At 42.6% G+C, this 15,530-nt stretch overlaps 2 protein-coding genes across 6 annotated transcripts in view; both read right to left on the minus strand.

Moving 5' to 3' along the window:
* PRPF8 (pre-mRNA processing factor 8) overlaps positions 1 to 15,530 on the minus strand; it is a 335,003-nt gene that overhangs the window by 116,898 nt on the left and 202,575 nt on the right. The window lies entirely within an intron of this gene.
* SMYD4 (SET and MYND domain containing 4) overlaps positions 1 to 15,530 on the minus strand; it is a 51,377-nt gene that overhangs the window by 8,251 nt on the left and 27,596 nt on the right. For all 5 annotated transcript variants that reach the window (XR_014140700.1, XM_031036855.2, XM_081806093.1 and 2 more), the window contains exon 5: positions 13,510 to 14,644. Coding sequence is in view for 4 of the 5 variants with exons in the window: in XM_031036855.2 (XP_030892715.1) it covers positions 13,510 to 14,644 (1,135 nt within the window). In the remaining variant the exon portion in view is untranslated. The remainder of the gene's footprint in view (positions 1 to 13,509; positions 14,645 to 15,530) is intronic.

Genomic DNA, 15,530 nt, shown 5'->3' on the forward strand with positions numbered 1-15,530 from the left:
TCATATTCCTTAAGCTCACCTGTTTATTTTTGCCGTCTGTCACAACTTTGTGGGAAATCAGCCAGCAGTAGTTGTCATTGAAAAAAAACCTCTCTGGCGGTACCTGGGGGGCTCAGTCGGTTAAGCGCCTGCCTTCAGCTCAGGTCATGATCCCAGGGTCCTGGGATTGAGCCCTGCATGGGGCTCCCTGCTCAGCAGGGAGTCTGCTTCTCCCTCACCCTCTGCCCTTCCCCCGTTCATGCTCTGTCTGTCTTTCTCTCAAAAATAATAAATAAATCGGGGCCCCTGGGTGGCTCAGTCGTTAAGCGTCTGCCTTCGGCTTGGATCATGATCCCAGGGTCCTGGGATCGAGCCCCACATCAGGCTCTCTGCTCGGCGGGAAGCCTGCTGCTCCCTCTCCCACTCCCCTGCTTGTGTTCCCTCTCTCGCTGTGTCTCTCTCTGTCAAACAAATAAATAAAATCTTTAAAAAAATAAATAAATAAAATCTTTGGGGAAAAAAACCAAAAACGAAAAGCTCCATTCAAGACAGTCTCATGTCCCAAACAATCTCTTCTTTGAAACACAATTAACCAGCAATTTAACTACATGATTGAAAATTAGGAAGGAAGGAAAAGGCCTCTAAGCAGTGAGGCTATTTCTGCACCAAAGCTCCTACACTTATATTCATAGATGAGGAGTTCTTTATCCTCTCATGCAGTCCTATTTGCTCTTATTTTAGCCACAGTTTTAACTGGCTTGGTTATTCAGTTTCTCAGCCCACAGCAGTTGAGAAACAGAGAACTAATAAGAGGCAGGTTTTCTGACAACGGCAAAAGAGACAGGGTGACAGACACGAGAAGGAGGAAGAAAACTTATATAAGAATAACAGCTTTAGGGCAAACAAAAACACTAGTACCACTCAAGCTTTACACTGTAACATTTCCCTCAATCAGAGGTTCCTAGACTGATGGTATATCTATGTGGGTTTTGTAATAGCCATACATATCTCAGGAAGATGCACGCACTAGATAACTTTGGGCATCCAGAATGGCTTAAATTGTGTTCAATTGGTGGAAGCATGAGGAAATTGTATTTTCTTCTTTTTTTTTTTTAAAGATTTTATTTATTTGACAGAGAGAGAGCGAGAGCAGGAACACAAGCAGGGGGAGTGGGAGAGGGAGAAGCAGGCTTCCTGCCGAGCAGGGAGACCGATGTGGGACTCAATCCCGGGACCCCAGGATCACGACCTGAGCCGAAGGCAGACGCTTAACGACTGAGCCACCCAGGCACCCAGGAAATTGTATTTTCAACCAAACTGGTTGAAATACGAAAGATACTCGTACTTCAGAGGGAAACTTTCAGTTTTCTGGATAACTGAAAAACCATGAGGAATCTCAACTCACCAATCACCGAAGAAATGAAGCAGTCTAGGGACAAATGTAATGAATAAAGAAAATATCATGAACCACCATGTGGAAATGTTCTAGAAAGGCAAACATTAAATATAGGAATAGTGTTGTCTCTCTGCAGACAATTCTATTATCTGTTGCTATGGAGGACAAGATAGAACAAGTAAATAAAACTTCACAGGGAATCCAAATGACTCAATTTCAGTCAACAGTCCTACAAATTGTATTGAAACCTTTCATCAGAGCTTCTCGTAAGTATTTAGCAGATTTTGGTTTCTCCTCCTTTCCCCCTGTCCAATGCCTACCTTCTGGAGTATGTGCTAATGAGCAGGGAAAATGCTAAAAGGTAGGCAGCAGGAAGAAGCAGTACAGGGCATGACCAGTTTGTAGTCTGAATAATCAGCCTCTGCTTAATTAAAAGCTGACTTGCATTCCCAACTACTGATAACTGGCAAGCTATATTAGAACAGTTGCTAAAGTTTTCCCAGAAAAATTATCACAATACAGTGAGTAATGCCAGCTTTGTGAATTATTTATAATTATTCTCTAACATAAGTAGGCCCAGGAACTGAGTGGGGTGAATATTTATGTCAGAGTTGAGTCTCTAATTATTTCTAAAAATTAAGTATTGACTTAAAAAAAATTATCCAATATTTTGCATTAGTCATCTGTTAGCAGAGATAATGGAAAGTGAGAATATATATGAAACTTATCAACCAAATTTAATATGTGACATTTTGTGTATAAAACAAAAACAAAGAGGGGGTGATTCTTTATTTTACTAAAAGTGTACCTTGGTAATAGCCCCTAGTGCATTTAAAATGGATTCAAAGGGCACCAGGGGGTCCCAGTCTGTTAAGTGTCTGACTCTTGATTTCAGCTCAGGTCATGATCTTGGGGTTGTGAGATCGGGCCCTGGGTTGGGTTCCATGCTCAGGGGAGTCTGCTCTCCCTCCCCCTCTACGTCTCCCCTCATGTGCTCTCTCTTTCTCTTGAATAAATAAATAAACGTTAAAAAAAATAAAATGGGAAGGGGCGCCTGGGTGGCTCAGTTGGTTAAGCAACTGCCTTCAGCTCAGGTCATGATCCTGGAGTCCCAGGATCGAGTCCCACATCGGGTTCCCTGCTCAGTGGGGAGTCTGCTTCTCCCTCTGACCCTCTCCCCTCTCATGCTCTCTCTCACTCTCTCTCAAATAAATAAATAAATACTTAAAAAAAAATAAAAATAAAAAAATAAAATGGGATTCAAGTACAGAAGAAAAAGATTCATTCACAATACTTCCAGAATATACCTATTCTGGTAGATATTTATTTATTTATTTATTTATTAAAGATTTTATTTATGTATTTGACAGAGAGAGACAGTGAGAGAGGGAACACAAGCAGGTGGAGTGGGAGAGGGAGAAGCAGGCTTCCCACTGAGCAGGGAGCCCAATGCGGGGCTCGATCCCAGGACGCCGGGATCATGACCTGAGCCGAAGGCAGACGCTTAACAACTGAGCCACCCAGGCGCCCCTCTGGTAGATATTTTATAACACAAGAAATTTGTGTGTATATCACACAAATAAGGACAGAAACTGAAGGTAGATTCCTTGGTTGTTGAAGAGTGAAAGCAAACGGCAGTGAATTAATCTGAACCTACATGGAACCTCATCAAACCTTGTAATGAATCCAGATACATCTCAAATCTGCCGTTCCCTCTGAGATAGAACCACACTGACCAAGGTCTAGAATATCATCAATGGCCAGTTCTGTGCCTTAAGATTAGTACCAAAGAAATGTTCCTGAGGAACTTTGATTAAATAGGATTTTTTTTTTAAAGATTTTATTTATTTATTTGACAGAGAGAACGAGAGAGCACAAGCAGGGGGAACATTAGAGGGAAAGGGAGAAGCAGGCTCCCCGCCAAGCAGGTAGCCTGATGCAGGGCTCGATCCCAGGCATGACCTGAACTGAAGGCAGATGCTTAACCATCTGAGCCACCCAGGCGCCCCTGATTAAATAGGATTTATGCAAAGATAATAACATACATTTTTACAGGTTTCGGTCAAAGTCTATCCTAGTTAATGCTTGAATCCTTCTGTGCTGCTAATGAGGTTCCGTAAGAACACTAACTGGGAAGTGTTGGAACCCCAAGGAAATAATGAAAAGGGATATAACATGATTAGAAATATGAGCAGACTAAAACAAAATCAGATTGGACTCAAAACTGAAAGTGAACATTGCTGGTGGGCGTGTAACTGGTGCAACTTTCCTGGAGAGCAATTTTGCAGTATGTATCAAGGTACCTTAAAAACGTTCTTATAGGGGCTCCCAGGTGGCTCAATCAGCTGGGCTTCCAACTCTAGATTTCGGCTCAGGTCATGATTTGGGGTCATGGGATCAAGCCCTGCCTTGGACCCGCACAGAGTCTGGTTGAGTTTCTCTCCCTATGCCCCTCCCCCAGCTCATGGGCACTCGTGTGTGCTCTCTCTCAAATAAATAAATAAATCTTTTTAAAAAATTAAAAATGTTCATATAAAAAAAGTTCCTATCATTTGAATTGTTTTTATTATTTAGAAAATGAATTAAAATTACAAAAGGAATACATGGTAGCCAGAAAAAAAATTACGAAGTGAAAATTATAGAGAAAATAAGTCATCTGTAAGGCTATCAGCCAGGTAGAACAGTTTGGGGCATTTTCTTGCAGGCCTCTTTCTAGCCTTATGTATGAAATTCTCATGTGAGGCACAGAGCTATTTGTAAGTTACTTCTTTTCACTTAACACACCATGGCCATTTCTTTATACTCTAACCTAAAATGCATATTATAGTTAAAGAAAAAAGCCAAAAAAGCAACACTGCCAATCTAATAGGGAAAGAATGGTATCTTGTTTTAATTACAAGAGGGCTTAAACATGACCATGTTTACTACTGCTTTGATAAAGGGCTTGCTCATGTACCTTTTTAAACAGCTTTTTATTTTTTTTTAAGATTTATTTATTTATTTATTTATTTGAGACAGAGAGAATGAGAGACAGAGAGGCATGAGAGGGAGGAGGGTCAGAGGGAGAAGCAGACTCCCTGCCGAGCAGGGAGCCCGATGCGGGACTCGATCCCGGGACTCCAGGACCATGACCTGAGCCGAAGGCAGTCGCTTAACCATCTGAGCCAGCCAGGCGCCCCTGAGCTCTGGGTCAGGCTCCCAGACACTTAACAACTGAGCCACCCAGGCGCCCTTAAACAGCTTTTTAAAGATATAATTTATCTACCATAAAATTCACCTATTTTAAGTGTACTAATTCAATGATTTTCTTTAGGAAATTCATGTAAGTTGTGTAACCATTATCACAATCTAGTTTTACATTTTCACCACTATGCATATGCTTAAAGACTGACTTTAAGAGTTGCCTAGTTGCTAGAAATGTTCTCTCATTTTGTCATTTACATTTTAGCTTATGGGGTTTTTTTTCCCCCCTCTGGGGGTGGTTTGCTTTTAAAGTAACAATTATTTTGGGTGCCTGGGTGGCTTAGTTTGTTAAGTGTCCGACTCTTGATTTTGGCTCAGGTCATCATCTCCGGGTGTGAGATTGAGCCCTGAGTATCGGGGAGTCTGCTTGTGATTCTTTCCCTCTGCCCCTTCCCTCCACTTGCATGAGTGCCCTCGCTCTCTCCTGGGTGAATAAATAAATCTTTAAAAACAAACAAACAAAAAAAAGCAACTATTTCATTTGCTTACAGTGCTCTGTGCCAGCCACTTTGCCCAGAGTTCAACTACACATGTTTTCCGCTGGTCTTACCCGGGGCTATTCATATGATTGCATTCATCTAGCATATGGTCTTTTACCCTCAAGAAGGCTAGACTTAAAAAAAAAAAAAAAGGCTAACCTAGGCTTGTTCATATGGCTATACACCATCATTCCAAGAAAATGACACAGAAGCTACAAGGCCTCTTAAAGCCTAGCCTCAAAAGTCACATAAGGTCACTTCTACTGCATTCCACGGGTCAAAGTAAGTTACAGGGCTGGCCCAGATTCAAGGACAGAGGAAACAGACTCTACCTCTTGATTGGAGAAAAAGCAATGTCAAGTTGCAAAAGGGCAAACATACAGGGGTGGGTGAAATTGTTGCGATCATCTTTGTAAACATTCTTCCCCAGAAGCCTGGAGGTTCACTCAGTCTTCTCATTGTCCATATGAGAATACTGACTGAAATTTCTCTGACATTGGTGGTAGCAACATCTTTCTAGCTATGTCTCCTGAGGCAAGGGAAACAAAAGCAAAAACAGACTATTGGACTACACGAAAATATAAAGCTTTTGCACAGCAAACTAAATAACGGACAAAACTACAAGGGAATCTTCTGAATGGGAGAAGGTATCTGTAAATGACATATCTGATAAAGGTTAGTATCCAAAATATATAAAGAACTGATTCAACTCAACACCCAAGAAACAAATAATCCAATTAAAAAACGGTCAGAAGAACAGACATTTCTTCAAAGACATACAAATGGCCAAGAGACACATGAAAAGATGATCAACATCACTCATCATCAGGGAAATGCAAATCAAAAACCTCATACCTGTCAGAATGGCTACAATAAAAAACTCAAGGAACAATAATGTGGGCGAGCACGTGGAAAAAAAGAATCCCTCATGCACTGTTTGTGGGAATGCAAACTGGTGCAGCCACTGTGGGAGACAGTTGGGAGGTTCCTCAAAAAGTTAAAAATAGAACTATCCTATGACCCAGTAATTGCACTACTGGGTATTTACCCCGGAGGAATATGAAAACACTAATTCAAAGGGATACATGCACTCCTATGTTCACTGCAGCATTATTTACAATAGCCAAACTATGGAAACAGCCCAAGTGTCCATTGATAGATGAATGGATAAATAAGATGTGGTGTATGTATATACAATGTAGTATTATTCAGCCATAAAAAAGAATGAAATCTTGCCATTCTAACAACATAGATGGACCTAGAGAATATAACGATAAGCGAAATAAGCCAGTCAGACAAAGATAAATACCATGTGATTTCACTCATATGTGGAATTTAAGAAACAAAATAAGGGGCGCCTGGGTGGCTCAGCTGGTTAAGTGTCTGCCTTTGGCTTGGGTCATGATCCCAGGGTCCTGGGATTGAACTCTGGGTCAGGCTCCCTGCTCAGCGGGGAGCCTGCTTCTCCCTCTGCCCCTTTCCCTGCTTGTGCTCTCTCTCTCAAATAAATAAGTAAAATCTTTAAAAAAAAAAAAAAGAGAGAGAGAGAGAAATGAGCAAAGAAAAAAAGAGAAAGAGAGGGACAAGCCAAGAAACAGACTCTTAACTATGGAGAACAAACCTGATGGCTACCAGAGGGGAGGCGGGTAGAGGGATGGGGGAAATAGGTGGTGGGGATTAAGAGTACACTTGTGGTGATGAGCACTGAGTAATGTGTATAATTGTTGAATTACTATATTGTACACCTGAAACTAATATAACATTGTTAACAACACTGGAATTTAAAAAAAGTATACTAAGTGAGACACAGAAAGTAATCTGAGTTCATATGGAGAGTTAGCGGTTAGAATCAGTGGAGTGGAAACCCAGGTCTGTTGCCTCTCAGCCCCATATTTTCATTCCTTCAAGGATCTCTTTCACCCATATTCTCTATCCCCTTCACATATTATAGTGTTTTTGATATTTGGTCTTTAGGTTAAATCTAGCTATCTTTTATTTACCTAAATTGGATATTCTATGCTTTAAAAAGTTTCTCTCACCCTAAGACCATGTAAGTATTCACTTATCTTTTCCTAGATATTTTATAGTTTAATGTTTCACTGTTCAACTTTTTTTTTTTTTTAAAGATTTTATTTATTTATTTGACAGAGAGAGAGATAGCGAGAACAGGAACACAAGCAGGGGGAGTGGGAGAGGGAGATGCAGGCTTCCCGACGAGCAGGGAGCCCGATGTGGGACTCGATCCCAGGACCCTGGGATCATGACCCGAGCCGAAGGCAGACGCTTAACGACTGAGCCACCCAGGCGCCCCACTGTTCAACTTTTTAATGATTTGGAGAATTTAATACTTTTAGGAGGCTCTCATATCAGTACCATCCTGTCTTCAATTATTGTAGCTTAATGCTGATATGAAATCTGACAGTACCAAGCCCCTTCAGTACTCCTCTATTTATTATTATTATTATTATTATTATTATTATTATTATTGGAGCACCTGGGTGGCTCAGTCGGTTAAGCCACCGACTCTTGATTTTTGGCTCTGTCCTGATCTCAGGGTCCTGAGATGGGGCCCTGCCTTCAGCTCCAGGGTTAGGTGCGAGTCCACTTGAGATTCTCTCTCTCCCTTTCCCTCTCCTCCCTGCCCCACGCTCGCGCTCTCTCACTAAATACAATCTTTAAAAAATATTATTAAGAGTTCAGCTTTTTATTGAACAGGTTACAGAAGAGATGTAGTCAAAAAGACCAAAGCAAACATCATCATTGGGCTCCTCTGATTCTAATTTTTTTTAAAAAGATTTTATTTATTTATTTGAGAGAGAGACACAGCGAGAGAGGGAACACAAGCAGGGGGAGTGAGAGAGGGAGAAGCAGGCTTCCCGCTGAGCAGGGAGCTCGATGCGGGGCTCGATCCCAGGACCCTGGGATCATGACCTGAGCCCAGGGCAGACGCTTAACGACTGAGCCACCCAGGCGCCCCGCTCCTCTGATTCTTCTTTCTTTGCTTGTGTCTGCTTCTCCCCGGGGCAGCAGCGGTGGCCCCAGCTGCTGGGATGAGACTCCCAGTGTTGACATTGGCCAGGGCCTTTGCAAACAAGTGGGCGGGAAGGGTTGGACATTTACACGGGGACTTTGAGGAGGGCATGATCTTAGCCAGGGTGAGCCCCACCTGGTAGTGCTGGATGAGTTTGGAGAGGGAGGGTGTGGGCAGGCACCAGCCTTGGCTTCTGAGGGAAAGGGTTCAGTAGAGTATTCTCACCACTTATTCAAGATGAACTTTAGAATCAGTGTCCAATTCCAAGAAAAATCCAATTGTGATTTTGTGTGGAATTGCATTGCACTGGTTGGGGGAATGCGGGGGAACTGCCGTTTTTAGTTTTCAGTTTTTCCATCTCAGAATATGGCCTGTCTCTGCATTTACCCAAACCTGTGTATCCCTCCAAGTTACCATATGCTTGCATTTCTGGATGAAGCCCTTCTTGGTCATCTCTTAGCATTCCTTCAATAAACTGCCGGATGTGATATGGCAGTGATTTTTTCAAGGTTCCTACAGGGATATTCACAAGTGAGATTAATCAATAGTTTTTATCCTTGGCTTTGCATAGTAAGTGGGAAAGGTTTCCCCATGCCCTGGAACACTTTATATTGTATAAAAATGATAAGTTCCTTGAAAGATATTTTTTCTTTGCTTTATAAAAAAAAAAAAAATGTGGCTAGGGACGCCTGGATGGCTCAGATGGTTAAGCATCTGCCTTCGGCTCCGGTTGTCTTCTCAGGGTCCTGGTATCGAGCCCCATGCTGGGCTCCCAGCTCAGTGGGGAGTCTGCTTCTCCCTCTCCCTCTGCCTCTACCTCTCCTGCTTGTGCTGTCTGTCTCTCTCAAATGAATACGTAAAATCTTTTTTAAAAATGTAGCTAAATATGGTCCTTAAAAGTTTTAAAGAACTTACACAGGAAAGAGTGGGTCTGGCTTGTTTTTATGGAAATATATACATATTTTTAAGATTTTATTTATTTATTTGTTAGAGAGAGAGACAGAGAGACAGAGCACAAGCAGGGGGAGCCACAGAGGGAGAGGGAGAAGCAGACTCCCCACTGAGCAGGGAGCCTGATGTTGGGGTCCATCCCAGGACCTTGGGATCATGACCTGAGCCGAAGGCAGATGCTTAACTGAGTGAGCCAACCAGGTGTCCCTGGAAATATTTTGATAATCTTTTTCAATTTCTTCCACAATCACTGGATTTTTGAAGTGTTCTCCTGTAGGAGAGGAGAACAGTAGGAAATTTATGTTTTCTACAAAGTTTTCTACTTAATGCTTTCAAATTTAATAGTCTAAAATTTGCTTAAAACTTAAAAATTAATTTATATTATTGACTATATCCCCTTCATTGATCCTCATTTTGTGGGCTTTTTTCTTTTTTCTAAATAGATATCTTAATTAGATTTGCCAAATCCTTGTCTGCATCGAGTCTGTATACAGTAACCTGTTGGCCAAATCCTGCTGGCTGTCTGTTTTTGTAGAGTGTAGTCTAAGAACTGTTTTCACATTTTCACATTTGAAAAAAAATGAAAAGAATAATGCTCACGATGTGAAAAATTCTAAGAAATCAAATTTCAGAGTCCATCATGAAGTGTGATTGGAGCCCAGCCATACTCATTCATCTGTGCTACAAGGGCAGAGCTGAGTCAAAGAGACACCACAGCCTGCAAAGCCTAAAATATTTACTGTCTGGCCCTTGACAAAGTTTGCTAACCCCTGTGATGAGGAGAACCAAGGCAAAAGAAAAGTAGGTAAAATTAAATTTCCTTACAACTTGCAGCCCATTGACAAATACTTGAGACAGGCATACGGCAATCCTCAAGGAGTTCACAACTGCCTTAATGTTCATGCTTTCCTAGAGGCTAAAAGCAACCTTAGCTTGACAACAGCCAGACCTCCAGGATTCTCTCCCTCCCTCTCCCTCTGCCTGCCCCCCCCACTCCCCGCAGTGCACTTGTGCGCTCGACTGCACGCTCTCTCTCTCAGTAAATAAAAAAATGAAATATTTTTTAAAAAGATTTTATTTATTTATCTGATAGAAAGAGAGAGAGCACAAGCAGGCAAGGGAGAGGGAGAAGCAGACTCCCTGCTGAGCAGGGAGCCCGCCGTGGGACTTGTTCCAGGACCCGGGATCACGACCTGAGCCAACGGCAGACGCTTAACCGACTGAGCCACCCAGGTGCCCCTCAGTGAACTGTTTTTTTTTTAAATTTTTCTTCCCTAGAATAATGGGAAAGGTATACAATCCATTTTAAAGATTTATTTACTTTTAGAGAGAGAGCATGTCATCAGCAAGAGAGACAGCAGCGGGAGGGGCAGAGGGAGAGGGAGAGGAGAATCTCAAGCAGACCTCTGGTTGAGCTCTGAGCCCGAGGGGCTCGATCTCACAACCCTGAGATCACAATCTGAGCTGAAGCCAAGAGTTGGACACTCAACAAACTGAGCCACCCAGGTGCCCCCAATCCATTTTAAATTTACTAGAATAATGTTACTGTGTGAATCAGTGTTTTTAATTTTAAAAACGTAGTAAAAGTTCAAAGAAGAAGGTAGCAATCACCCATACCTCCACCTTTAGAATTGATTACTGTTAAGATTTTGGTATTTTTGCTTTTAGTCTTTTTTTCCCCCATGTATATATTTTAATTTAGTTATTTAAGATTTCATTTATTTGTTTATTTATTATTTTTTAAAGATTTTATTTATTTATTTGAGAGAGAGAGACACAGCGAGAGAGGGAACACAGGCAGGGGGAGTGGGAGAGGGAGAAGCAGCCTTCCCGTGGAGCAGGGAGCCAATATGGGGCTCGATCCCAGGACCCTGGGGTCATGACCCGAGCCGAAGGCAGACGCTTAACAACTGAGCCACCCAGGCGCCCCCATTTATTTATTTATTTTGAGAGAGCAAGAGAGCGTGAGCGCACACGTGTGCACTAGTGGGGCGGGGGGCGGGCAGAGGGAGAGGGAGAGAGAATTTCAATTAGACTCGGGACTTGATCTCACAACCCTGATATCATGACCTGAGCCGAAATCAAGAGTCGGATGCTTAACTGACTGAATCACCCAGGTGCCACTCTATGTATATATTTTTAAAACATCATATAAAGAATAAATTATGCATAAAATATAGAGCCTGACAGGTAAAGCCAAAGTCTCCAATCCTCTTTCCATCACTCCAGGTAGCCAGTATCATGCTATGTATCTATTTCTCCAGTCCTTATTAGCCACAGAAAATACAGGTATTCCTGGCTATACATATATTCATTATCCAAAAGTTTATTCTGCAGAACTTGTGAAAAATTTTACCTGAAACTTGCTATGCAAATAAAAACCTGACTATAATGAAATGTCATGCACATGGAGCAAAAACATTAAGGCTAAGATTCTTTGACAGTTAGGGGTACGCCACTGGTGGAAAGTGGATGGAAGACTCCTTTGGTCCCCATGGCTTGGCCATTCTGCCTCAGGGATTCAGCCTGCTATTGTTTACTTGGACAGTAGTTTCTATAGTTTTTGGAGCTCCTGACATTTGTATCTTTTTTTTGTATGTTATATTAAGTACTTTAGAGGCAAGACACAATAAAATCAGGAGTCGGTAACTTTCTGCCATTATAATCTGAAAGCCCCGTATACTATTTTTTTATGTTCACAAAAACGAAACTAAATGAAAATAATATTTCTTAAAATGCCAGTGACATTCACCCAAGAGAAAACATAATTTTGGAAAAACACTGAACAGATATATTTTAGAAGGTAGCAATGGCTCAAAGAAGCAAATGAAAGCAGAGAAGAGAACAGAGACTGCTTGCAATGGGATTTCCTAGCATTATAGGATGAAGCCAGGGCTATTTTTGGGTGTTCCATGTGTTTCAGGATGGGGAAGACAGTCTTCCTCCAAAACACCTCTAGTGAAACGCCTACACATTGTATAACTTGGCAGTTGCATTAAAATTAAAGACAAAAACATATTGACAAGATTCTAGGCTACCTAATGTGAGACGATCAAAAGAGCTAACTAAGCATGTATAGCTTACTAAAGCCACATTTATATCAGTCTGTCTATAAATCTTAGGTTTAGGTAATATCTAATTTTTCCCTTCAATAGAGTTAATTAGAAAACTGAGAAAAGTATAATGCCCTAATTGAATTGAACAACATTATCTGCTAAAATGGAGATCATACAATAGAAAAGTAGAAACACTGTTTCTTTTCTAATAGTATCTGTTGTCAGTACAGCGTCACTCATGATGCTGGGCACATCCAACCTCTCCATCTACCTTAAATAAGACAGCCTTACCTATAGGACCCGGTTCAGGCAAGCAGGGCTAGGCTGATCTGTGTCTAGAGGTGGCCCCTAGATTGTTGGCCCTTGGCCAAAGGACAGCCCAAACAGGCTGGCCAACAGTTCATGGTAGTACTGTGTGAAAAGCTATGCTTGGCCAGATTGCTCTCTTGGAAATTTAAAACAGAAGAATGGGGGAAATCTGTCAATTGGAAAGAGTAGAGACAGAGCAGCTGAGTCACATGAATAAGATTTTGACACCTTAACTCAACTGCAGACCCCTCTTTTTTTTTTTTAAGATTAAAAAAAAAAGATTTTATTCATTCGTTTGAGAGAGCGAGCGAGAGAGGGCGAGAGCACAAGCAGGGGGAGCAGTGGAGGGAGAGGGAGAAGCAGACTCCCTGCGGAGCAGGGAGCCCGACGTGGGGCTTGATCCCAGGACCCTGGGATCATGACCTGAGCCGAAGGCAGATGCTTAATGACTGAGCCACTCATCCTGGGATCATGACCTGAGCCGAAGGCAGACGCTTAATGACTGAGCCACTCAGGCTCCCCTGCAGACCCCTCTTCTTTCTGTAGTCTTGATTATTATTTCAGTTCTCCTTCATAATAAAAATCCCTCTGTAACAGGGTTTTTTTTTTTTTTTTAAGATTTATTTATTTGAGAGAGCGAGAATGAGAGAGAGAGAGAGTACATGAGAGGGGGGAGGGTTAGAGGGAGAAGGAGGCTCCTCGCCGAGCAGGGAGCCCGATGCGGGACTCGATCCAGGGACTCCAGGATCATGACCTGAGCCAAAGGCAGTCGCTTAACCAACTGAGCCACCCAGGTGCCCTGTAACAGGGTTTTTAACTTTGAAGTATATTTACAAACAAACCCATCACGACTCAGTCAAGTGAGGTGGGATCAAACACTGTTGAGATGAGAAAACTGAGGCAGAGTGCGATCAAAGACTTTGTTCAGGTCACACAGCTTCTCAATAGCGTAATCATGGAGACCCAAGATAGCGAGCTCTGCTTTCCCATTAGAGCACCACTACTGTTCCCATTCGCAGCTCTTCCTCCCCAGGTACCGTAAGGCTAACAAAGCTTCCCTCTCACCTGGTCGCTGAATGCTCGTCACCGCCTGAGCATTGCACTGCAGCTGGAGCATGTGCTTCAACATGGCCACTCCCCAGGCACGCAACTCCGAACGCCAAGCAGGAGGCGCTGTGGCCGGCTTCGAGGAATCAGCGGCCTCGAGCTGCCTGCAGAGCGCAGACACACTGACAGCACAGAGGAATTTGTACTCTGGGCTATGGTTTTCAGTATGGGGCATGAGGTGGAAGACAGCATTATAGTTATTTTCGTATTTGCCATTAAGATCACACCCTGGAACTGGGGTCTTAACTGTTTTGCCATTTTTCTCACTCTCCCCTCCCGCGTCAGAACTGGGTGTTTGTACCAGATTCTCACTTTCAGGTGAACACATGTCCTTGTTACTCATCTCAACACAGAGCTTTCTTATGACTTCGCTGGCATCCTCAAATCTAGCTAGAAGAGTCGACCTCAGGGCGATGTGGCAAAAGATACCCAGGGTGAGCAGCAGGCCTCCTAGAGGACACTCTCTATTATGGTAGAGATCCCAGGCCTGCTGCATACACTCATGGCTGCAGTACTTGGCGTAGCTGCATCCATCACAGGGAACAGTGGCCAAAGTGTGCCTCAAACATCGGTGACAGTAGAGGTCCCCATTAGTAACTCTGGTATCCCACTTGCTCTCTAAGCCATGATGTAGTGGTGGCCTTTCTCCCGGGTTAAGGACACTCACAAAAGCATCCTCCTTCACCAAGAGCTCTCCCGGGAGAATATCTTTTGTGGCAATCAGATAGCGGCCTTTTAAAGGGTCCATGCATAGGCTGACAGATGATGATGCACCGGGAATCTGTTCATTCTCTTCCCTTAGGTCCATATCCTCAAAGGCTTTCGTTAGAGTTGTTGGGAAGGATGCTGTGAGATTCTCCCTTTCCTGTACCTTCATTTTCAGACGACAGAGGTTTCTTTGCAGAATTTGAAACTGGGCAGCTGCTAGGCTTGGTTTGGCAGCAAAGTTACTTTCAAGATCCCTGATGGTCTGGCCTGCCTCCTGTAGTCTCCCTAGGGTCACCAGACATTCGACCTTACGCAACGTCACCTTGGGTTGCAAACTTTCCGGATACCCATGCATCTGTGCTCTCGTGATGTCTTTAAGACACATCTGAAAACAGAAAGGAAATCCCCACATGACCCTTGGTCCTGACTCTTCAATGTCTACTGAAAATCTTAACAAAAATCTACAGGAAAGTTAAAGATGATTAAAAATGGAGCAACTATAACCACATGCTTATTTCTTTAAATCATACTCTACTGGGGCGCCTGGGTGGCTCAGTTGGTTAAGCGACTGCCTTCGGCTCAGGTCATGATCCTGGAGTCCCGGGATCGAGTCCCGCATCGGGCTCCCTGCTCGGTAGGGAGTCTGCTTCTCCCTCTGACCCTCCTCCCTCTCATGCTCTCTGTCTCTCATTCTCTCTCTCTAATAAATAAATAAAATCTTAAAAAAAAAAAAAAAAAATCATACTCTACTGTGTGATCTTTTGAGTGATTAAGTAATACTTGCCAAGGATATTGTATTTGTCTTATTAAATATTTCTGTTTTGAGGAAAAAAAGTCTTAGAGATAGAAGAACTGTAGTGATTAAAGGGGTAGGCTTAGAAGCCAGACAGATTTGCATTCCACTACTGATTGCTTCTTACTAGCTGGATGACCTTGTGCAAGCAACTTCATTTCTCGGTGTCTTAGCGTTCTCATCTGAAAAACATGGATACCTCACAGGGTTGTTTTAAGGATGAAATAAGGTAATATACCTAAAGTGCTGAAAAGAGTGCATGTGTTCAATGTATGATAATCGCTGCTATAAGAAGGGAAATAGAAATAACCAATATAGGGAGGTTATAAAGGGTTAAATATTTTACAAGCTCTTCCAACTGTTGTCCTCAATTGTCTAGGACTTTTTGCTTAGGCCTAGAGTTAAATTCTTGCTCGCCTCTTTTATTTTATTTTATTTTTAGAGAGAAAGAGAGAGGGCGAGAGTGGGGGGGGAGGGT

The sequence above is a fragment of the Leptonychotes weddellii genome, chromosome 15 (assembly GCF_054177405.1).
Source record: "Leptonychotes weddellii isolate Sample4059 chromosome 15, ASM5417740v2, whole genome shotgun sequence".
Taxonomy (NCBI): domain Eukaryota; kingdom Metazoa; phylum Chordata; class Mammalia; order Carnivora; family Phocidae; genus Leptonychotes; species Leptonychotes weddellii.